General features: G+C 46.2%; 2 protein-coding genes across 17 annotated transcripts in view; both read left to right on the plus strand.

Annotated features, from left to right (window-relative positions):
• The first annotated feature begins 466 nt into the window (after positions 1-466).
• Positions 467-13,149, plus strand: MBD1 (methyl-CpG binding domain protein 1). 13 transcript variants are annotated; one of them, XM_037805940.1, is made up of 17 exons: positions 467-901; positions 2,322-2,456; positions 3,651-3,765; positions 3,862-4,028; positions 4,113-4,195; positions 4,467-4,507; positions 4,993-5,139; positions 5,277-5,405; positions 5,593-5,667; positions 5,784-5,900; positions 5,983-6,051; positions 6,710-6,877; positions 7,238-7,537; positions 7,636-7,773; positions 8,150-8,284; positions 8,375-8,436; positions 13,066-13,149. In XM_037805940.1, exons 2-17 carry the CDS (start codon positions 2,347-2,349, stop codon positions 13,136-13,138), a joined length of 1,929 nt encoding a protein of 642 aa, XP_037661868.1. In that variant the 5' UTR covers positions 467-901; positions 2,322-2,346; the 3' UTR covers positions 13,139-13,149. The 13 variants fall into 13 exon arrangements, with proteins under 13 accessions (XP_037661868.1, XP_037661872.1, XP_037661864.1 ...); XM_037805944.1 differs by lacking the exon at positions 13,066-13,149 and adding an exon at positions 9,589-11,477 and having other exon boundaries at positions 6,713-6,877; XM_037805936.1 differs by lacking the exon at positions 13,066-13,149 and adding an exon at positions 11,334-12,294 and having other exon boundaries at positions 468-901.
• Positions 13,150-14,315: 1,166 nt separating this feature from the next.
• Positions 14,316-23,962, plus strand: part of CFAP53 (cilia and flagella associated protein 53) — a 77,298-nt gene continuing 67,651 nt past the window's right edge. The window contains exons 1-3 of one of the 4 annotated variants that reach the window (XM_037806249.1): positions 16,092-16,116; positions 16,553-16,631; positions 17,115-17,160. In XM_037806249.1, the coding sequence (XP_037662177.1) occupies positions 17,158-17,160 (3 nt within the window). In that variant the 5' untranslated portion in view covers positions 16,092-16,116; positions 16,553-16,631; positions 17,115-17,157. Of the gene's footprint in view, positions 14,511-16,091; positions 16,117-16,552; positions 16,632-16,965; positions 17,161-23,962 lie in introns of those variants that run through there. The other 3 variants (XM_037806250.1, XM_037806247.1, XM_037806248.1) reach the window with 3 other exon arrangements.

Genomic DNA, 23,962 nt, shown 5'->3' on the forward strand with positions numbered 1-23,962 from the left:
CATAGTGCGTGCCCACTGTTTACCTGTGGACGGCACCGCCCCTTTTCCCAGTTACCACGGAAGGAGGTGGGATCTGGTCGCGGCGTAACTCGTATCCGCGCGCTCCTGCAACTGTCCGAGGGAGAGGAGTGCCAGACATAACAACCCTGGGTGAGATGGTTTGAGGAACCGAAGAATACAGGAGCGATCCTGGGGAGAGGTGGAAAGGAGGGCGCCATCTCGGAAAGGGAGTGTGCAGCCATAAGCCCAGCCCCTGACACACCCCTCCGGCCCGTAAACTGGGAAACAGTTGGAGGGAACCAAGAGCGTAGGCGTTAACAGATCTGGCCGAGGGGGAGAAGCACGCCGCCTAAGAAGGGGAGTGCGCAGGCGCATCCCTAGCCCTCTACGCCCCCTTCGGTTTAGATCGGAGGCGCAGGCGCAAAAGAGGTGGGCGGAGTGGGAAAAAAACGCGCCCGCTGGGAAAGTGAGGAGCTCAGGCGCTGCAGGTTCCCGACTGGGGCGCGAGCTTCAGTTGGCTCTAAGCCTGTAGACCTGGGAGGACCTGGGAAAGGGGCGTGCACAATTGTGGGTTGTCAGTGCGCCGGCGCAGCAGATCCCCCAGCAAAGGGATCCCGCCGCTGTAGTATGTCAACACGCAGGCGGAGAAACTTCCTTACCTAAAGGCGCGCGCTTGGTGGGACTTCAGCGCGCAGGCGTCTCGCTGGGGGCGTAGCCAGAGAGGCGAAGAGCGGATATCCGGTTCCGGGAGCAACGAACGGCCGCGGCGGCGACAGCTACCGATTCGGGGAAAGCTGCTACGGAGGAGGAAGAGTAGGGCAAGGCGGGAGGGGTAGGCGGGAACCTCGCCATGGGTCCGCGGGCCTAGAGCGGCGGAGGCTACCGGCCCGGCGCCAAACTGGTGAGACAGCCGTGCGGGTGGAAGTAGAGAGTCTTCAGGCGGAGGATGGAGAGGAATTGGGGCCCGGAACGCTGACGGGAAGCAATGAAGGGCCCTCAGGCCGATGAGAGGAACAAATGGCGGCGTCGGAATACTGAAGGAGAGGAGTTGGGGGGGGGCGGGTTTCAGGCGGGGGATAGAGAGGAATAGGGCTCAGAACGCTGACCGGTAGGAGTGTCAGGATGCTGGGAAAGGACAGAGAGGAATGGGGAGGGGGGCGATTCAGAATGCTGAGGTGAAAAATCGGTGGCTCTCAGGTCGAGGAGACAGAATGGGGGTTCAGAACTCTTGAAGGGAAGAATAAGGAACCCTCAGGCAGATAATCGGAAGGAATGGGAGCGTCGAAGGGGCAAAAAGAAGGAATGGGGGGCTTACGGAGGACGGGGAGGAATAGGGGGTCAGAACGCTATTAGTTAGGGATGGCATTATCCCAAGATGAGAACGGAAAGGAGTTGAGGGAGGGAGGAGGGCGGTGAGGGTGGTCAGAATGCTGAAGGGAGAAATCAGGGTCTCTCAGGCTGATGAGAGAGGAACAGAGAATAAGAGCGTTGAAGAGGAGTAGTAGAGAACTTTTGGGCTGTGGAGAAGAGGAGTGGGGAGGTTTTCGGGCTGACACTGGGTCAGAACACTGATGGATAGAGAAAATAATAGGAGAACTCTTGGGCTGAGGAAGAGAAGGAAGGAAAGGCTGTGCAGTCTAAGGATATGTTGGAGTTGAGGGCTGTCCAGCAGAAGATGCAGAGGGAATCGAGTTCATAATCCTGAGGTAGCAGGATAAGAGGCCAGGCAGAGGGGAGGGACGGAAGGGTGGAACATTGAACAGAAGAAATTGGGGACTTCTGGTTCAAGAAGGGGGAGGCATGGGAGGTTAGAACATTGAGAGTACTAGGGAACTCGTCCTGAGGATGAGAAAATAGGGCCCTCTTGGGTGGAAGATGGGGAATACAAGGGTTTCGGGCTGACATAGGGGAGGATTGGGGGCATTTAGGTCAAACGCAGGGAGTAGTTCTAGGCCAAGGACAGGGAGGAATGGGGAGGAATGAGGGAAAGAATGGAAGATTCCTGGTTTGGCAATGGAGAGAAATGATGAATGCTAGGTGAGGTTGGGGAGGAATAGGAGGTCAGAACACAGATGGAAGAATGGGGGGCCCCTCGGACAAGGATGGGGAGAAATGGAGGCTTCCAGGTCAAGAATGGGGAGGAATGGGCCCAGGACAGGGAAGAATGGGGTGGAGGTGGAGAATTTTCTCTTCCTTTGATAGGCTGTCTGTGGCAGGTCCTGGGCAACTGTTTATGCATACCAGGGATGTGTGTGGCCTGGGGCACATCTCTTCCCTTCCTAGAACCTTGCTTTCCCCTTGCCCCCCACCTTACTTTGTAGGCTGCTGCCCCTTCCTGTGATTCCTATGGCTGAGGACTGGCTGGACTGCCCAGCCCTGGGCCCCGGCTGGAAGCGCCGTGAGGTCTTTCGCAAATCAGGGGCTACCTGTGGACGATCAGACACCTACTACCAGAGGTACTTGGGTGGGTTGTGGGCAGAGTCAGGAATAAGGCTGATCCCGGTTAGGGGCAGCATGAAATTGTGGGATGTGGTATGGATACGGTTAGAATTGTTCATGGAAGTATATATGTGTGCACATTTAAACAGACCTTTACATGCATTTTAGAATATATTAGTGATGTAGTTAAGTTTGTATATTCTTGAACTTTTTTTTGTTTCTGAGTTGCAAGCTTTCTGGTAAAATGCAGTATCGCAAATACAATTATTTGCTTGTACTAAGTTATAAAGTCATCCAAATATTTATTTACTTGTGTAAAGCATTCAAAACTAGTAAATAAATGTAAGTGTAATCGTCAAGAATTTGAGGAGTCTGAGTTTACCCTAATTAGGACGGTATGACAAGTGAACCTGTCAGTTTTGTGGATTCAGGTAGGAGATGAGACTTCTGGGTAAGAGATGGAAAACAGTTTATTGTTTACAGCAGCAGTAGTAGCCAGAACATCATCATTTTTGCACCAGTTCCCTGAACTTCATTTCCCTTAGGGTGATATGAAGAGGGCTAAATTGCACCTGGTCTTGTAGTGGGGTATGTAATAGGAAAGGAACCTTAAGCTTAGGGAATCAAATCTTTTATAAGATGGACAGTAAGCATGCTTTTTGCTCTGGAAGGAGACCCTATTTCTGACAAACATGTTTGAAAAGATAGTCCATAGCAAAGAACAGTCAACATCTCTTCTGCAAGACATGCAGAAGTGCAAGAGACTGGTAGAGAATTGTCCCCCAGCACTGATTACTTAAACTTTGTTTTCTATGTACTTGCGTATCTGTGCATCTTTAACGTACTCATTTCTGCTTTTCATGTTGTGTGTTATGATCTTTGTGTATATTCACTATGCAAATTAACACTTGTATGTGTCATATAAGTTTGCGTTCCTTTTTGTGTTTTTACTTATATGTAATATCATTTTACAAACATCTAAGTTTATTTGCATCTGTTATGTCTTTTAATGTCTTTATAAATGCTATTTATATTCCTTTTTTATATTCATATTACTCAAGGTTAGTTTGGGGTGGGGTTTGAATGGGCTTCCAGGCTGATCCCAGGCCGCTTCCTGTATCTTACTAGCCATGCAGGCCCGTTTTCCAACCCTGTGTGAATGAAGTGGTAGTTGCTCTGGTAGATGGTGACCACTCCTGGTTCAATTCCAGCCCCACAGGAGATCGGATCCGAAGCAAAGTTGAGTTGACCCGATACCTGGGGCCTGCGTGTGACCTTACCCTCTTTGACTTCAAACAAGGAGTCCTGTGCTATCCAGCCCCCAAGGTACTTCCATGATGGGGGTTGCCAGGTGGGGTTGGCTGTGTTACTCAACTACCCACCCACTGACCCACATTCTTACTGCCTTCACTCCATCTCCAGGCCCATGCCTTGGCTGTCCCTAGCAAGAAGCGAAAGAAGCCTTCGAGGCCAACGAAGACCCGGAAACATCAGGTCGGACCCCAGAGAGATGAGGCCAGGAAGGAGGCTCCGAGGGATGAGGCCAAGGCTGATGCTGACACAGTCCCAGCCTCATTTCCTGCGCCTGGGTGAGTGTTAACTTGGAGTGAGCTCCAAAATGAGTGTAGGGTGGGGATGCACTCAGAGGCTCACACCTGTCTTTCCCCTCCCAGGTGCTGTGAGAACTGTGGAGTCAGCTTCTCAGGGGATGGTACCCGGAGGCAGCGACTCAAGACATTATGCAAGGACTGCCGAGGTAAGCAGCCTCTAAGGGATGGGGCACTGGGGGTTAGGAGCTGGAGTAGGCTGGTTCAGGCAGAGGTGGAGGTTAAGTGGTGGAGGTCAGGGCAGAGGCTCCTGGCTTGGTTGGGGTGGAATGATGGAGATATCAGGCATGGGTGGAGGTTGAATGGTGGAGGAGGTATCAGGCATGGGTGGAGGTTAAATGGTGGAGGTCAGGACAGAGGCAATGGGTGAGGTCAGGTGTCTGAGGCTCCCTTTCCACTTCTTTCCCTTCCTCCCCTCAGCACAGAGAATTGCCTTCAACCGGGAGCAGAGGATGTTTAAGGTCAGCACAACCTGCCTCCTCCTGACTCCTTGCAGTAGGAGCAAGTTGCCCCCTGGCCCCTCATGCCCCTAGCCCCATCCATCATGCCTCTGGCCCCACCCCCAGAGCCAAGGTTATGGAGTGTACCAGGGATGTCATATCCAAGAAGAATGTGGCAGTTGCCAAATCGGCCTCCATGGTGGAGGGGCTGAAGGAATGGTTATGGGTCCACAGGGCATCAGAGTCGTTTTATAAGGAACTAGCTGTGGGTCAGCAGACACAGTAACGGGAGTTAATGGTGTTTCAGTAGATACAGTGATGAGGTTAACGGGACCAGTAGATACAGTGATGGTGGCTAATGTGTAATTAATTAGCTCATATGTTGTTGGGGGACTAACAGATGGAGATGGGGACTGATTGGATTGGAGTCAATAGACACGGGAGGGGCAGTGTTCCTGGGGCCACCCTGCCTGGGCCTGTGACCTTGCCCCACCCATTCCTGGCAGCGTGTGGGCTGCGGGGAGTGTACAGCCTGCCAGGTGACCGAGGACTGCGGGGCCTGCTCCACCTGCCTCCTGCAGCTGCCCCATGATGTGGCCTCGGGGCTATTCTGCAAGTGTGAGCGAAGACGCTGCCTCCGGATTGTGGAGAGAGTGAGTCGGGCGCGGTCAGGTGGGGTGGGTCTGAGGCTTGCCCCAGACCCCACCCATCATGGCCCCGGTCATGCCCCCTGGCTCCTGGCTCCTCATGCCCCCCGCCCCATCTGTCACGTCTCCGGCCCCACCTACAGAGCCGAGGGTGCGGAGTGTGCCGGGGCTGTCAGACCCGAGAAGACTGTGGCCGTTGCCATATCTGCCTCCGTCCACCCCGCCCAGGTCTCAGGCGCCAGTGGAAATGTGTCCAGCGGCGCTGCCTGCGGGTGAGTGAGTCAGGCTGAGGGGGGCGAGAGCTGACAGGCCAGGACTGGGGCAGAGCTCATTCTACTACTAAAGCTGCTGCTACTACTAATGCTTCCTGCCAACCTGTCTCACCCACCTCATGCCTTCTTTTTCTCCCTCACCCCATGCTCACCTCCCTGGCCCCACCTACCTGCTCCTGTCTGCCAGCACCTTGCCCGCCGTCTCTGTCGCCACCATCAACGATGCCAACGACGCCCTCCCCTGTCTGTGGCTCCCCCCGCTGTGAGTGCCCCACTCCACACTTTGCCTGCCTGTCCCATGCATGCATTCTGTACTGCTGGGAGTATTGTGTCTGCCTGACGCCACCAAGCCCAAACCACCTCTTTGGCTCTCTCCAGGGCAAACATGGCCGCCGCAAGGGAGGCTGTGACCCCAAGATGGCTAATCCACGGCGACCCCGAGCCCAGCTGTTGCCTCCACCACCCCCAGCACAGCCCCAAGAACCCACAGAGCTGGTGAGACCCCAGCAGGCAGGGGGAAGGCACAACCTTAATCTTACTGAAGATATGCACTTACCCTACCCCATTTCCTCTGCAGCACCCCAGAGCCCTGGCCCCCTCACCACCTGCCGAGTTCATCTATTACTGTGTAGACGAGGATGAGCTAGTGAGTGGCCCCAACCCACCTGGACACAATTAGCCTAGAGTCTCCCAGGGCACCTGGTTAACCACAGAGAAGCAGATGCTGTCACGGGCTTCAGCAGAACAGCAAGGCACATTGATGTGTACTAGTGTGCTCACAGAGAGAGTGGTCATGGGGGAACTAATTCAGGGTCTGCAGGTTCTGTGATTATACTTAATGTCAGAAGAGTCAACCCTGGTTTGAAGCTAACTCAGGACTAGCAAACACAATGATGGGGTTAATGCAGGAACAGAAGGCACAGTGACCATGGTTTGCATAGGAAGAACAGATGTAGTAGGCGTAGTTATGAGGCTAATTAGAGTCAGCAAAATTCTGGATATGGAGGTCAAAGACATTGGTTTGGTAGCTAGTGGAGGATGAGGAAGTATAGTGATGGTTTCTAATGTTGACAAGAGCAGCCATAATCCTGCAGGTATTAAGGGCTAGCAGGCACAGTGATTGTGGCTAATGTTGGGCTAGCAAACACTGTGATGGGATTAGTGGGCAGTCAGCAGGCTAGGCTGGCTTATGACTAGCTGCCTCCGATGGGGCTAATGGAGAAGCAGCAGGAACAGCACCATAAAGGCGTTGAGGGTGGCCTCCTCTGGTCCTAGTGACAACCGTACCTCCTCTCCTTCTCCAGCAGCCTTACACAAATCGGAGGCAGAATCGCAAATGTGGGACCTGCACAGCTTGCCTGCGGCGGACAGACTGTGGCCAGTGCGACTTCTGCTGTGACAAGCCCAAATTTGGGGGCAGTAATCAGAAGCGCCAGAAGTGTCGTTGGCGTCAATGCCTACAGTTTGCCATGGTGGGTGGGACAGGAAGGGTCAGGTGACAGAATAGATTGGGCCAGGTGTCCCAGTACCTGGGAAGGGGGAAGGCCTGCTATCTGAGTGAGCCTGGCCAGATGGCTCCTGCAACCTGGGAGGGGTAGATGGGGTAGTGGGTTTGACTGACAACTAGCAGACATTGTGCTGGGATGAATGAGAGGTCTAGGTGGCGCTAGTGGTGTTGACTGGAGGCTAGCAGGGTCAGTGATAGGATTGTTCGTATGTAAACAGATGCTGGGCTGGAACTAACAGGATATCAGGAATCACACTGAGCATGGCAGAGTGGGTGTGGCCAATCATGGCACCAGGTAGCCATAGCACCACATCTTTTCTCTCAGAAGCGGCTGCTGCCCAGTGCTGGGGCAGGGTCTGAGGATGGGGCAGAGTCACCCCCACCCTTCCCTCGGCGCAAGAGGTCCAGCCCTGCCTGCCGGCCCCATCTGGGCCCCACCCTGAAGTCTTCTTTGGCCAAGTCCACTGCTCGACCATGCCGTGCCCGGGCTCCAATGAAGAAGGAAGCAGGTGGTGGCTTCGTGTTGCCCCCACCCGGCACTGACCTTGTGTTCTTACGGGAGGGTGCAGGCAGTCCTGTGCCAGTGCCTCGCCCTGCCCCCGCTTCCACGGAAGACCGACTGCAGGTGAGGGCTCCACCTTATCCTGCTGTTCCCAATCCCACCTCATCCCTCCTCGTGCCAGGGAACTGGGGACATATCTTCTGCAATCTTCCCTTACACAGGAAGCCCGGCAGCCTGGCCTTAGTTGGGTTGTGACCTCACCCCAGGTGAAGCAAGAGAAGGCAGATATCCAAGAAGACTGGACACCAGGCACAGCCATCCTGACTCCTCCTGAATTGCTGCCTGGCTGCCCCAGCAAGGTGGGAGTCAGTGATGGATGTTCTCTTAGTCCCATCTTGGGTAGTCTGTAAGAGTAATAGTGAGCCATGATGATGATTCTTTGAGCAGGGCAACGGATGTACTGATTGCAGCCTTCCTGCAGAATTCCCTTGCCTGTCTGAAAGCTACCCCACTCTCTCCAGGCAACTAGCCTTGCTTGCTTGGTGCCCAGCTGTCAGAAAAATGGAGATCTGTGAGAAATGGTAGTGGAGGAGACCTGTAGGTAAAGAAATGGTGTTTTTGTGCTGAGGTGTGGTGGAGGCAAGATTTATTGACACTAATGGGTTGGCTCATGGAAATGCTTTCCTCAGGCCAACTTAGTCCCTCTAACTGCCGCCTGTTTCTCATTTCTCCCAGAGAATAGACCCAGTCCTGCCACCTGTGAAGCAGGAGCCACCTGATCTGGAGGAAGACAAAGAGGAAGAGAACAGGAATGATTCTCCCTCTGACTCAGCCCCAGAGGAGGAGGCAGGAGGGGTCGGCACACCAGTGGTCAGTGCTAGGGAATGTTGTATTACTTTGCTGTGAACCCTGCCTTATCCCTGCCAGCCCCATTGACCTATTATGTTAATTCTTCCCCAGATCACGGAGATATTCAGCCTGGGTGGAACCCGCTTCCGGGATACAGCAGTCTGGTTGCCAAGGTGTGCCCCGCACAGTGAAGGGTGGGGATGGGGTGGCTGCCGGCCAGGTGTGGGCCCTGAGTTTTAAGAGTACGGCTAGCAGTTTGGCATGGTGAGTGGGAGGTAAGGGCCTCACATCACTGTAATCATGGTTGGGGTGGGGGACAGGTTATGGCAGGACCCTAGAGATACCTTCTCGGGCCCCACCCAGTAGGGCTCCAGGTGAGGGGTCTCCTTTGGTAGGGGGAGGACTTACTGTTCTATGGTAGATTTATAAGAAGATAAGGAAAGCCTTGTCTCCTTTTCCTTAAGAAAATCCTGCTGGGATCAGACTTACTATATATATTCTTATTTGGAGAATTGTCATTTGGAATTTTGAAGGCTTTGAAGTCTCCAAGAGACCACCAAGTGGGGTAGTCTAAGAGACTCCCCTGACAATGGGGAAGTCACAGAAATGGGGTTGGTTTGGGCTAGGCTGGGAGAAGGGGTGGGCAGGAGATCTGGATCCCGAGCTGGTCATTATACAGCTGTGTGATCCTGGGCTTGTCCTGCACCTTTTAGAGCATCATCTGGGAAGGGAGTTGGGCTGTGAATGTTTCTTGAACCTTTCCTGAGCCTGTTGGGGTTATTAACAGATTAAGCTACTGCACAGAACTGTCCCCATAGGCCTGGCAGTGGGACCTTTAAGGATGTGGCTAGTGGGAAGACAGGGGAGTAGTGCCTCCTGCTGAATGTTGACAGGCCCTGCACAGAGCCCCAGACTATTGGCCTAAGTACCCGGGTTGATTTATTGCTACAGACTAGTTTCTATAAGCCAGAAAATCCTCTATTTGCAAGTAGACAATTATACAGGTACTGATTGAGCCTCTGCTTGTGCACAGCATTGTGGGAGATACACTGGTGAATACAGTGAGGTCTGGGCAATTCACCCTTCAGGAGACAGGGTCCTTGCCTTCAGGGACTTTACTAACTGGGGAAACAGCTTTCCTATTAACAGAGAAGGTATTGTCATGCTGTGCTGTCTATAATGGGAGTTTTTAGAAGTGAGAGAAAAGATAAAGGATAATTAGGGGGAAATGAATGGAGGACACAGTAGTAGGAGTGTTTTTGTGATGCTCCGTTTTGAACGTAGCAAACCTCATTCAACATACAGACCTGCTCCCTCTTCTCTAGGTCCATGGACCTTAAAAAACCTGGAGCTAGAAAGCAGTAGACTGGAGGCTTCTGCAGACTGTAGGATTCAAGGTGATATTTACAGATTTTATGAGAGACAAAACTGATCTACTCAGGGGCTGTACCATAGATTGATCGCCAGGGCCTATGTAGGAATCAATAGGAACTGAAAAAATTGCCACCTGACTAGAGGACTGGGCCTGTTCAGTACTTTGAGCTAATAGTGGAAGTATGTGAGAAAGGAAAAGAAAGTCAATGTAGAAAGTCGGTGCATCTGTCTCTCCCCAGGAATCTGAGTGGGATGAACAGTGTGGATGTCAGGGATGGAGGAGCCTGGGGTGTGGGAGAGGAATAGGATTAAAATGCCCCACAGAACAAACAAATCATCTTCACAGATGATTTTAAGTGACTTCTGGATAAGACCTGGCAGTGTCTCTTAAACATTTCCTCAAGGAGACAGCAATTGAATATATCATGTGAATAAATGAGGACAGGGAAGGAACTGCTATCTGGTGAGTTCCTCCTGTGAACCCAATATATTTAATTCTCAGAACAGTCTTTAGAAAGATACTGATTTTCTCCAATTTTTCACGAGAAAACTGAGACTCAGAGTGATTAAATAAGTTGTCCAGTGTCAAACAACTGGTATTAGTAGAGTCTATAATCAAATCCAGGCTGTAAAAACCTTGTTCTTTAAGCCACTAAACTGTAAACTGTATTCCTGTGTGCAAAAATGTGCAATAATATCACAGTAACAAATTTTCAGTGGTCTTGAAAATGCAAGGTGGATTAATAGAAATAGAATTCCTTGCAGTCCTCCTTTAATGGTTTAGGGAATGCGAAGGCTGTATGAGTCACCTTGTCAGAACACCTGCAGGTCATTCCCTGTTCATCCAGACACTGGGTCCTTCCCAGGTCATGAGTGCTGCATAGGATTCTCAAACTAAAGGGCATCCCTCTGCACTGACTGCTGTCCATGTTGCTTGTCACCCTCACTCCCCCTCTTCAGTCAAAGTAGTCTTCAGAATTGAAGCTGCCAGCCTGGCTCATCTGTCTTGACAACTTGAGTTCCCTACCCCTTGATGAGCTTTGTGCTTGGTTTCTGCTTTCATCCCATATGTCTGCTAGGAGGCTGAGTTCCTGCCTTGGGTCCTGCCCAAGAGCTAGTCTTGCCTCTACTGTGCCTCATGCTCTCCAATTCTTCATTCATAAAATACCAAAAAGATTAGACCCGTAATCTGTTACTTAGCCAGCTTTACAGGGCCAGGACCAAGTGAGTGCCTCCTCAAATTAGGTACCCTGGGCACCTCCTCTACCTTAAGTAGTCCCAGCCCTGTAGCTTTAGATAAATCACGTGTGGATTGACCAATTTCTTATTCTAACTCACACAATACAGCCCTCTGCCACCCATACTAGTTCAGCCTGAGTCTAGATTCTGGATAATTTGATAATGCTTTGCCCCTCCCCCCCATCTGACCATCCAACTCTAGTATTCTAGTAATTTTGACAGTGATGTCAAAGTACATCACGTTGTTATTTGACTAGCATTCTGACCCATGAATTAAAGAGTCTGGTCACCATGTGTAGCAGTCAGGGTACAATCAGAAAGGCAGAACCACTAAGAGATTATATATTTATGTATTTTAAGAGATTTATTGTAGAGATTTGACCTTATGCAATGATGGGAGCTGGTTAAACAGTCTCTGAAAGGCTGTTGTCTTTGCGTCTAATGATGGAGCTTGAAGTCTGCAGGGCAGGCAGTCGGGAAGGGAAGATGGATGTAAAGTGTGGGAGAGCAAGGACATACTGGAGCCCACGAGCACGAACTGGAACCCACAAGGATGGTCTCCTGGAACCCATGTCTGTCTCTCACCACCTCCAACTTCGATAATGTGGGTGTCCTGCAGAAGAAGCTGGTGCCCTTCGTCACAGACTTAAATATGCATCTGGCCCAGGATTTAGAGAAGCTGAACGAAGATCCCGGGGAAGGTGGAGCAGCTGCAGGCCTGGCTGCAGGCCTGGCTGCTGCCCCACACCAACGAGGTGAGCCAGCAGATAAATGACAACATGCGTGAACTGCAACAGCGCCTGGTGCCCCTGCACCAGCCTTCTGAATGTAAAAACAATATGCTGCTGCTTCACTTCTGCCCTCAGTTATCACGTAAAATGTCTCTGTGGCCCACCCTAACTGGAAACATGGGATAGGGAGTACTGGGAAATGTAGCCTAGCCAAGGTGACACATTAAAGCCACCCTGCCATGAATCAGCTCCCAAGGGTTTCACTACACATCTGAGGATAACTTGATAAAACTACGTTGCTGAAAATGCAAAGCTGAAGACCATGGATTTCATGGTGACCCCAGCAAGTACAGAAATTTTGTCAGTCCACCCAGAAAAACCTTGCTGGTCTCTACTGTTTTTGTGTCATTCATTCAGGTATTGAGATCCTGGCCCATAGTAGGCACTGTACTTAACACTGGGATACAGAAATGAAAAAGATATGGTCCATGCAATTTTATTAAATACGTCAATATGTATTACAAATGGTGAATGAATTTCCAACTTTATCATGAAATTTAATGGTGAAATATAGAATTCAGGAAACCAGCAGAAGTCCAGCCCTTGTGTAACCTTGTCGGGGCGCCATACGAATTGGAAATTAAATTTTATCTCTAGCTGTTATATTTTTAAATAATTTTAAAATGATTTTTATTGTCCCATTTATTGATTTCTACACTTAGTGTTTTCTTTGAGAGTGCCTTGGTGGTAATTGTGTTGACTGCCACTGAGAAACTGGAATAGTGGGTGGCAAGATAAAGGTCAGGTTCTATCCAGGTCCGTCCTGTCAAAGACCTCGGGTTAATCGCTTCTCTAGGCCTCAGAAGGTTTGGATGAGAGCTGACCTTCGCCATGCGTTCGGCCCCTGCAACCTCCGAAGGGGTCCGATAGAGGGCGCCGAGACGGGCGTGGCCGACTTTCCTGACCGCGATCATCCCTGTGGGGCTGGGGAGGCACTGCCCCTCATCTAGGGCCTGGGCGGTCCCGGGGCGTGGCCTCTGCGTGGCGGAGGCGAAACCGGACTGGAGTTAAATTGCGGGCCCTCCTGTGGTCAGAGCGTGGTACAAGCTCAGGAAAACTAGGCTGGGACGTTCGAGGGTAGCCGGGTGGCGCCAAGGGTCGGGAGTCTTCCCTGTCGCCTCCGAGGACTCATTCCGACGGGACCCACCGGGCTGCACAACCTTGATGGTGCCAGACGGGCATGCCCAAATCTCAGCGGTTTCTCCCAAGTCCCGTTCTGAACCAAGAACGTTTCCCATTGCCTCCTCTTTCCCAAGGGGTGTAGTGGGGCGTGATTACGCCCAGACCAACAACGAGCCGGGCACCCGTGGGACTCGAAGATCAAGGACCCGTCCCTGAGGACACCCTCCAGAGAACCGAGACGATAATCTAATTACTTTTTTTGTTTGTTTGTTTCAGGCTACGTAAACTCTTAGCGGTAAATGAAAATGAGTATTTTACCGAACTGCAGTTGAAAGAAGAAGCATTATAGGAGGAAAAAAAGAAAAAATGAGAGAATTATTAAAAGAAGAAAGACAATGAGATAATTTTGTGGCTGAAAAACTGAACCAGCAATTCAGAAAGGGGAATCCAAATCTAGAAACCATCACATACAAAATCCGAAGTGGGTGGATTACACATGATTAAGGAAAGCTAATTTACAGTAAAGTGCAGCCTTGAGAGGGTATACCCAGCACTTGTACTTTGGTTATTACACATCAATGATTTTTAAAATATATATTTTTTCTGTGCTCTAATGTTCTATGCTCATCCCCATTTTAGATTGGGAGTACCAAGTGTCATTAATTGGCTTGTAGGTATAAACTATCACCTTGCTCTTGACTGGAAATACACCTGTGCTCTCACCTGCTGTGGTCTCCACCTGTGCTGAGGGCCCATTCTGGGTTCTCTAAAACTGATCTGTGTCGCCTGTTTCCCTGTCTGGGATCCTGATTCTTAGAGCCTGATTACCTGGACTTTTGATCCATGCCCTAACTCCAGTCCAGTGTGACTCTCAGCTTTAATATTTTTTGTCCTTATTCTCCCCAGCTGGGTTGTGACTCTCCTGCCAGCCCATTTATCTGCTCCCCTTCCTAGGGCACTCTGAATCTAAACCCCGGTTTCTGCCCAGTGTGGTAGGAAGATTTTGTTATTAATAATAGATTTATTATTACTGGCTGGGTGCAGTGGCAAGGCACTTAGGCTGTCTGGATCTTGTGTTAGCTGTAAAATGAGGCCAATACCTGCTGTTCTATCAATCTTGTAAGATATTTCTGAGGCTCAAAGGTTTTCTGTGTGAAAATTCCTTTTACATTGTAAATAATTAAGCAAATATAAGGTTGTCCTGTGATGATTACCTACTTCAAGATTAACCTAGAGAGAGTCATAAAATTTAACCTTTCTACAAATTGTTCACTAATTTTTCTCATGCGTTTAGACTGATTACAGGATATAAATAACTGTAATTAGATATTCGACTTTTCTTCGGGCTAAGGAGGCTTTTTTCCTGCCATTCTGGAGGAGCCTGGGAGGAAGGGAGCGAGGTCGGCGGGGGGCCAGGAGAGGGGTGAGGACTGCGCAGACTCCTTGGCACCAAGAGGAAGTCCTGAACGCTGGAGTCCGTGGTCCCCATGGTGATGGAACCAACTTCCGCCAACCACCCCACCCTACACCTACCTTTTTACCCGCGTAGCGCACCATGGTAACCGGACCGCCGCGTCCCGGAAGCGGGTCCCGCAGGTCGCCACGTTGGGGGACCGCGGCATATGCCGCCCTCGTCCCGAGGGGACTTGGAAATGTACAGCCAGAGGTTTGGCATCATACAGCGGGAGGTTAAGGGCCCTACTCCCAAAGTGGTGATCGTGGTAAGCGCGGGGTGTGTGTGTGTGCTTTCGCTTCTTCCCTCATTCACCGGCCAGCCAGCCCATCAGGGCCTCCAGCCAGGGCTCCCTTGAGGTAGCCTGATGTGGGTTGAATTTGGAAAGAAGGAAAACTGGTTCCACACTTATCTCCGGCCCTTCCCCTCCCTTTCCCCTGCTGCGGAAAAATCCGCCTCTCTTCCCCGCGCCATTCCTGATATTTAGGTTCTGAATTTGGGTAATCACCACTTGGGAACTTGAGGCCTTTCAATCTCCACACCGGAGGGAGGTCTGTTCCTTGCGATGGGAAATGTGTGTCACGGAAAGGTTACAGGGGCGGAGCGGCAGAAAATCTGGGGTCTGGGATTGCCTTGCAGCTGAATGATCTTGAGCTGGTCCTACGCCCCGCGAAAAATCGTCTGTGTTAGGCAGATGTGTTGTGAGCGGTTAGAGAGCTTTTCCTATGCCAGCTAAACTCCACCGTGACAGTTGCTGGACAGAAGTGGCCCTTTCCTGGAAGGCTGGATGGTAGTAGGAAGCCAGGGAATGCTGCTTGACTTACAGTTTGATGGGTCCTATACCGGACTTCCGACAGGTAGGCTATTGGTCCCTGCACCAGGATTTCTTTGTTCCTTCAAAGTCGTTTCTTCAAGCCAGAATCCCCTCCATGTGTAAACAGAGATATTCCTTGAATTCGTGCTGTGCGTACAGTACTGTGGGAGATACAGCGGTGAATACAATGAGACCTGGGCAGTTTACCTTTCATTAGAAGCCTGATTCCTGCCTTCGAGGAGTTTATAATCTGATAACAGAAACAACTAGCTCATGCATAATACCATTAAAGGTTAACACAGTAGATAATGATGTGCTATATTGTCGGGTAGTTTTTGGAAGAAAGATCAGGGACAATTAAGGAAAAAATTATGAGGACAGTTTTATTATGTTCCACATTGCATGTAGCAATTTCAGTCAAAATAATGACCTGCTGCTTCTCTAGGTCCAAGAACTATAGAATTTGTAGTTGAAAAGCAGGAGATTGGAGGCTTTTGCTGAGTGTAGGAATCAAGGTGATATTTACATAGACTTCACAGGGTTCAGAAACTGATCTACTTTATGTCCTATATCCAAACAGAGGTCACAGAATGGACCATTGACTGAATGCCATTACTTGCATTGAAAATCATTAGAAACAGAAAAGAAAGGAAAAAAGGAAAGAAACCATCAAGCAAGGGAAGTAGGGCTATTCAGTACTTGAGTTTGTAGAATTATGAGGGAAATAATGAAGGTCAGAATTAGCATCTGCTTTTTCTTAGGTGTCTTGAGAGTGGTAAGTGTGCATGTTAGAGGCTGAGAGTTGTGTTGGGGGAAGGGTTAAAGCCACCGAGAGACTTGGACCCTCAACTGTAATATCTGAAGTAATGTGGAAGAGAAAGGAGAAGCTGTTTAGTGAATGCCTTCTAGGACCCGATTACTTAATCCTCAAAATAGTATTGTTAGTAGGACATTTATTTTGCTTATTTTTATAGGTGAGAAACCAGAGACTCAAAGAGATTGAGCAACTTGCTCAAGGTCACAGTTACTGATGGATAGAGGCCAGAATCAAACCCAAGATGTAAGACATTGTTCTCTAAGACATTCAGCTGTAAACTATAATCCTAGAAACTATAATTTGAGATGTTACAGTAATAAAATGCTTCAGTGACTTTGAAAACACAGATAGTTATTAAATCCTGTGTTCTCCTGCCTTGAGCATTTTATGTTTCAAGTTGTGATGTCCAATATGATGTCCACACATGGCTTTTGAGCATTTGAAATGTGCCTAGAGTTGCATGTTGAAGTGACATTTTGGATATATTGGGTTAGATAAAATATATTATTAAGATTAATTTCCCCTGTTTCTTTTCACTTTGTTCAATGTAGCTACAAGAAAATTTAAAATTACATATCTGTTTTTCATTGTCTCTGTCAGACACAATGAAAAACAGATGTTTTTGCTGGTATTGAGCAATGCCAAGACCAAGCCTGGATTGACATTGCGTTGTTGTTAGAGAATTCTAGGTTGTACCCTATTCATCCAGAGACTGGGTCCTTCCCAGAGCAAAGAGTCCTGCACAAGATGCCCAAGTGGTAAGTGGCTTTCTGACCCCCTGGCTACTGTTGATGCTGTTTCTCACTCCTAGAGCCCCGTCTTCAACTAAAATGTTCTTAAGAGCCTGGTTTCTGTCCTGACAGCTTAAGTCATCTGTCCTTTGATGGCTTTGGTGCTTGGTTCCTGTCCCCAGCCTATATGTCTGCTGGGAATCTGAGTTCTTGCTGTGTTTCCTGCTCAAAATGCAGTTTGCATTCTAACCTGCTTTATTGTCACTGAGTCTGCATTCATAAAATGTCCTAAATATTAGAGAAGAGTGGTTGGTTAATTACTCATATCTAGGATCTAAATAATTCTGATAGGGATAAGCCATTTCCCATGAAACAGCCCCCAACATCCTCGTCTGTCTCCTCCCCACATAAGCCCTGCCTTATCTTGTTCAATCTAGGTACCGATTTGTGTACCCTGAACCCTGGATCTTTTCAGCAAGCTATCTTCATATGTTCATTTTCTTTCCCCAGGAGATACCTTTACTAAGAAGTTCTGACACTCAACGATAGTATTATGGTAATGTTTTTTTTAAAGCAGTTTTATTGAGATATAGTCACATACTGTACAATCTGAAGTATACCATCAGTGGCTTTTAGTGTAATCACAGAGTTGTGCAGTCATCACCACAATCAATTTTAGAATATTTTCATTCCTCCAAAAACAAAAAACTAAAAACAAAAAACAAACTTTACCCCTTAACAGTCACCTCTCAATCCTTCTATCCTTTCCTGGCCCTACATAACCTCTAATCTAAATTGGTGACTATAAAATTATTTATATCTACATTTTATATAAATGGAATCATAGAATATGTAGTATACTGTGTCTGGTTTCTTTCACTTAGCATAATATTTCTTTAAAAAATGATCATTTTTTTATTAGGTTATAGATTTACAGAAAAGTAATGTAAAAAATAAATGTTCCCACATATGCATCTATTGTTGACACTTTGCATTAGTGTGATACCTGTGTTATAATTGCTGAAAGAATATTAAAATACTAACTATAGTCCATAGTTTACATTGGGTATATTTTCCCCATATATGACCCTATTATTAATATCTTGTAATACTGTCATACATTTGTTATAATTCATGAAAGACCAATCTTACATTTGTACTATTAACTGCAGTCCATCGTCCACAACAGGATTCACTGTTATTCAGTCCTGTGTTTCATCTTCTAACTGTCCTTCTTGTAATATACATAACCCAAAACTTTCCTTTTCAGCTACAATCACCAATATCCAACAGTGCTGTTAATTATAATCACAATAATGTGCTATCACTACTATCCATTTCCAAATATTAACAATCAACCTAAATAGAAATTCTGCACAAATTCTGCATCAGCTCCCCTTTCTCTACTCCCATTCTATCTCCTGGTAACTTATATTCTAGATTCTAACTTTGAGTTTTCTTATTCTACCTAGTTCATATTAGTGAGATCATACAATATTTGTCCTTTTGTGTCTGGCTTATTTCATTCAAAATTGTGTCCTCGGGGTTTATCCATGTCATTGAATGCATCAGGATTTCATTCCTTCATACTGCTGAATAATATTCTATCATATGTACATCTCACATTTTGCTTATTCATTCATCAGTTGATGGATAATTGGGTTGCATCCATCTTCTGGCAACTGTGAATAATGCTGCTATGAACAACCGTGTGAAAATATCTGTTCAAATCCCAGCTTTCGGTTCTTCTGGTATATTCCTAGCAACAGGATTGCCAGATCTTATGGCAATTCTATACTTAGCTTCCTGAGGAACTGTCAAACTGTCTTCGTCGGTGGTGGCACCATTTTACATTCCACCAGCAGTGAATGAGTGTTCGTATTTCTCCACATCCTCTCCAACACTTGCAGCTTCTAGTGACTGTTTCGGTTTGGTAAAGCTGACAAAATGCAATATACCAGAAATGGATTGGCTTTTAACAATGGGGATTTATTAGCTTACAGTTTATAATTCTGAGGCTGTGAAAATGTCCAAATTAAGGCATCAACAGGATGATACCATCTCTGAAGACCAATTACCAGCAAGCTTGGGCTCCTCTGTCAGATTTCAAGATCTTTTACACTCAGGTTTCATTGCTTCCAGCGTCCAGTTTCAGTGGCTTCCCCTCAGCTTCTCTGGGGATTTTTCTGTGAGTTTCTCTTAATTTCAGGACTTAGCTTCCGTGTGTGTTTTATCCTCTTATAAATGACTCCAGTAAGGGGATTAAGACCCACCTTGAATGGGGTGGGTCGTATCTCAATTGAAATAACATAATCAAAAGGTCCCACCTACAATATGTCTGCATCCACAGGAATGGATTAAAAGAACATGGCCTTTTCTGGGTGTTTTGGTTTGTTAAAGCTGCCAGAATGCAACATACCAGAAATGGATTGGCTTTTACAATGGAGGTTTATTAGTTCACAAATTTACAGTTCTAAGGCCATGAAAATGTCCCAATTAAGACATCAACAGGATAGTACCTTCTCTGAAGAAAGGTCAATGGCATCTGGCATTCCTCTGTCACAAGGGAAGGCACATGGCCAGAGTCTGCTGGTCCTCTCCTGAGTTTAGTTTCTGGTTTCTGTGGCTTTCTCCAAAATGTCTCTGGGCTCCTGTCTTAGCTTCCCTTATGGGTCCTTCTTGCTTCTCCTGGGGCATTTTCTTTCTAAACATCTCTTAGCTCTCTTGAAAATGTCTCTGCCTTTTATCCTCTCATAGAGGACTTCAGCAAGGGGATTAGGAACCACAATAAGTTTGCCCCCACAAGATTGGATTAAAAGAATATAGTCTTTTCTGGGGTATATAACAGATCTGAACCAGCACACTGGGATACATAACAGCTTCGTACTGCCATGGTGGTCATTCTAGTATGTGTGAAATGATATCTCATTGTGGTTTTGATTTCAATTTCCTTAATAGCTTGTGATGTTGAGCACCTTTTCACATGCTTTTTTTTTCCAATTCACTTTTATTAAATTCAGTTTTATTGAGATATATTTGCATACACTATAGACATCCACAGTGTACAATCAACTGTTTACAGTACCATCGTTTAGTTGTACATTCATCACCAAAATCAGTTTTTGACTATCTTCATTACTCCAAAAAAAAATAAGAATAAAAATACAAGTAAAGAAGAACACCTCAAACATCCCATCCTCCCACCCCCCATTATTCATTTAATTTTTGTTCCCATTTTTCTGTTCATCTGTCCATACACTGGATAAAGGAAATGTGAGCAATAAGATTTTCACAATCACACACCCACACTGTGTAAGCTACATAGTTATACACTTGTCTTCAAGAATCAAGGCTACTGGGTTGCAGTTCAGAAGTTTTAGGTATTTCCTTCTAGCTCTTCTAATACACTAATAACTAAAAAAGGATGCCTGTAAAATACATAACAATAACCTCCAAAATGACCTCTTGACTCCATTTGAAATCTCTCAGCCACTGAAACTTTGTTTAGTTTCTCTTCCTCCTTTTGGTCAGGAAGGCTATCTTAATTCCATGATGCTGGGTCCAGACTCATCCAAGGGGGTCATGTCCCACATTGCCAGGGAGATTTACACCCCTGGGAGTCATGTCCCACATATGGGAAATGGTATTAAGTTTACCTGCCAAGTTGGCTTAGAGAGAGAGGCCACACCTGAGCAACAAATGAGGTTCTCTGTGGGTGACTCTTAGCACTATTAAAAGTAGGCTTAACCTCTCCTTTGCAGTAAGAAGCTTCATAAAGGGAAGCCCCAAGATTGAAGGCTTGGCCTACTAAACTGGTGGTCCCCAATGCTTGTGAGAGTATCAGTAATTACCTAGCTGATTAATATTTCCACATTTAATATTTCCACATTTTCCCCCATCCCTCAGGGGGTCTTTGCAAATACATTTTTATTCTCTGCCCAAATTACTTTGGGATATATTAGGGTTTCACACTAACCTGTACAAACCTACCAGATCTCACTCCCTATTCAAAGTTCTATGTAATTATGGTGTTTGAATAAACTAACCAACAAGTTAAATTTTTTGTGTGCTATAGAAAATATAGATTTTGCACCAAATAACATCTCTTTCTTTGGTCTCACACAGAAGTTGAAGTTTTAAAACACTGTGTTTTATGCTTTGGTCTGATTTGCCTTAATCCTAACCAGATCTGCTTCATTCATATCTCTAATTGAATTCTGAATTCTTTTTCAGCTTTTTTAACAGTTGCTGTGTGGGGTAATGCTGACATTCATAGCTGCTGAACTCTGGCTCTGAGTCTCAGGTGTCACACAGATACTCGGAATTCCAGGGACTGACCAGGTTATACACAAACAGCTCAGCATCTGAGTTTAGAGTTAACTATTACAATGCAGGAATAGATATGACTGCTGTAAGAGTTTACAGTCTAGGGACTTTTACAGTAAGCATTCCCCTGATAACCTTTGCTCTAAGATTCACTTCTCAAAGTTTACACATTTTAGTTAGTCCATATTAGTGAGGCGTTAGAATGTTCGTCTTTCATTTCTGGCCTCTTTCACTCAAAATGCCATCCTCAAGATCCATTCACCTAGTTGCATGTCTCACAACTTCATTCCTTCTTGCAGTTGCTCAATATTCTGTTGTATGCATACATCACCATTCACCATTCTGTTCATCAGTGGATGTACCCTTAGGCCACCTCCATCCATTGCAAATCGTGAATACTGCCGCCATAAACACCAGTGTGCAAATGTCCATTCATGTCCCTGCTCTCAGATCTTCCAAGTATATACCCAATAATGAGGTTGCAGGATGCAGCCACATATTTAGCTTCTTGTGGAGCCAACACACTGCCCTCCAGATAGGCTGCACCATTCTTCTCCACCAACACTGAATAGGTACATTCCTCTCTTCACGTTCTCTCTAGCACTTCTATCCCTCTGTTTATTCCACCCCCCCCTGCAATTTTATAGAGATCTATTCACATACCATACAATCATCTATGGTGTACCATTCGTTGTTCACAGTATCATCATAGTTGTGCATTCATCACCACAGTCAGCCCTTGAACACATTCATTACTCCAAAAAAAATTTTTTTTAAATAAGAATAGTAAAAAAGATAAAATAAAAATAAAAATAAAATAAAATACAATGATAAGGTCAGACCACACCACCACCACCAAGAATCACATACCCATCCATTGTATCCCACTCTTATAGACATTTAGCTTTGGTGTATTGCCTTTGTTACAATTAATGGAAGCATATCACAATATTACTGTTAGCTATAGACTCTAGTTTGCATTGGTTATATTTTCTCCCAATACCATCCTTTTTTCAACACCTTGCAAAGTAGACATTCTGTCTTTCAGCTGTGTAATATTCCACATATGTATATACCACAGTTTGTTTATCCACTTTTCCATTGATGAACATTTGGGCTGTTTCCATCTCTTTTGGCAGTCATGAATAATGCTGCTATGAATATTGGTTTACAAATGTTCATTCATGTCTTAGCCTTCAGTTCCTCTGAGTATATACCTAGTAGTGGAATTGCTGGATCATATGGCAATTCTATACTTAGTTCCTGATGAACTGCCACACTGCCTTCCAGAGTAGCTGGACCATTCTATATTCCCACCAACAGTGAAAGTGTGCCTCTTTCTCCACATCCTCTCCAGCACTTGTAATTTTCTGTTTTGTTTTGTTTTTTGATAATGGCTATTCTAGTGTGAGATGATATCTCATTGTGGTTTTGATTTGCATTTCCCTAACAGCCAGTGAAGTTGAGCATCTTTTCATGTTTTGAGCCATTTATATTTCCCTTTTTACTTTCCCGGCAAAGTCCTTTGATGCACAAAAGTGTTCAGATTTTGAGGAGATCCAATTTATCTGTTTCTTCTTTCACTGTTCATGCTTTGGGTGTAAGATCTAGAAAACCACCTCCTATCACAGCATCTTTAAGATATTTCCCTACATTTTTCTCTAATACTTTTATGGTCTTAGTGCTAATGTTTAGGTCTTTGATCCATTTCGAGTTAATTTTTGTATGAGGTTTGAGATAGGAATCCTCTTTCATTCTTTTGGATATGGCTATCCAGTTCTCCATACACCATTTATTGAAGAGGCTGCTGTGTCACCATTGTGTTGACTTGAACACCTCATCAAAGAACAATTGTCTGTAGATGAGAGGGTCTATTTCTGAACACCCAATTCAATTCCATTGGTCACTATATCTAGCTTTATGTCAGTACCATGCTGTTTTGATCACTGTAGCTTTGTAATAAATATTGCATTGAATCTATAAATCAGTGTAGGTAGAATTGACATCTTAACTATATTAGTCTTCTAATCCATAAACATGGTATGTTCGTCCACTTTTTTAGGTCCTGTTTGATTTCTTTTAGCAGTTTCTTGTTGTTTTCAGTGTACAGGTCTTTTGTGGCCTTTGTTAAGTTTATTCCTAAATATTTGATTCTTTTTGTTGCTATGGTAAATGGAATTTTTTTTTATTTCCTCCTCCTGTTGCTCATTACTGGTGTATAGGAACACTACTGATTTTAGCGTGTTGATCTTGTACCCTGCCACTTTGCTGTATTCATTTATTAGTTCTAGTATCTTTGCCACAGATTTTTCCAGAATTTCTACATATAGGATCCTGTCATCTGCAAACAGTGAAAGGTTTACTTCTTCCTCTCCAATTTGGATGCCTTCTATTTCTTTTTCTTGCCTAATTGCTCTAGCTTAAATTTTATTTTTTTTTAGTATCTTTCTCTGATTTTGGTATTAGGGTAGTTAGAATGAGTTATATAGCTTTCCCTCCTTGTGCTGGTTTGGATATATTATGTCCCCAAAAAGCCATGTTCTTTAATGCAATCTTGTGGGGGCAGATTGATTAGTATGTTGATTATGGTAGAAGCTCTGATTAAATTACTTCCATGGAGGTATGGACCCCACCCATTCAGGGTGGGTCTTGATTAGTTCACTGGAGTATTTAAGAGAGAAGCTAAGGGCCAATGCAGACCCAGATGCTTGCTGATGCTGAGAGATGCTTGGAGATGTGGACAGAGGGACGTTTGGAGATGCTAAGCTAAGAGATGAAGCCAGAGTTTACCCTGGAGAAGCTAAGAGAGGACCCCCAGACACTTATAGAGAAACATCCTGGTAGAAAGAAGCAAGAATGCATGGGAGCTGAGAGAGAGGAGCTTAGAGAAACCCAGAGAGATTTTGGATAATGCCATTTGGAAATGCAACCTGGGAGCAAAGGAACAGCAGACACCAGCCACATGCCTTCCCAGCTGGAAGAGGTGTTCCGGATGCCATCAGCTGATCTTTAGTGAAGATATCTTCTTTTTT

Source organism: Choloepus didactylus, chromosome 16, assembly GCF_015220235.1.
Source record: "Choloepus didactylus isolate mChoDid1 chromosome 16, mChoDid1.pri, whole genome shotgun sequence".
Lineage (NCBI taxonomy): Eukaryota > Metazoa > Chordata > Mammalia > Pilosa > Megalonychidae > Choloepus > Choloepus didactylus.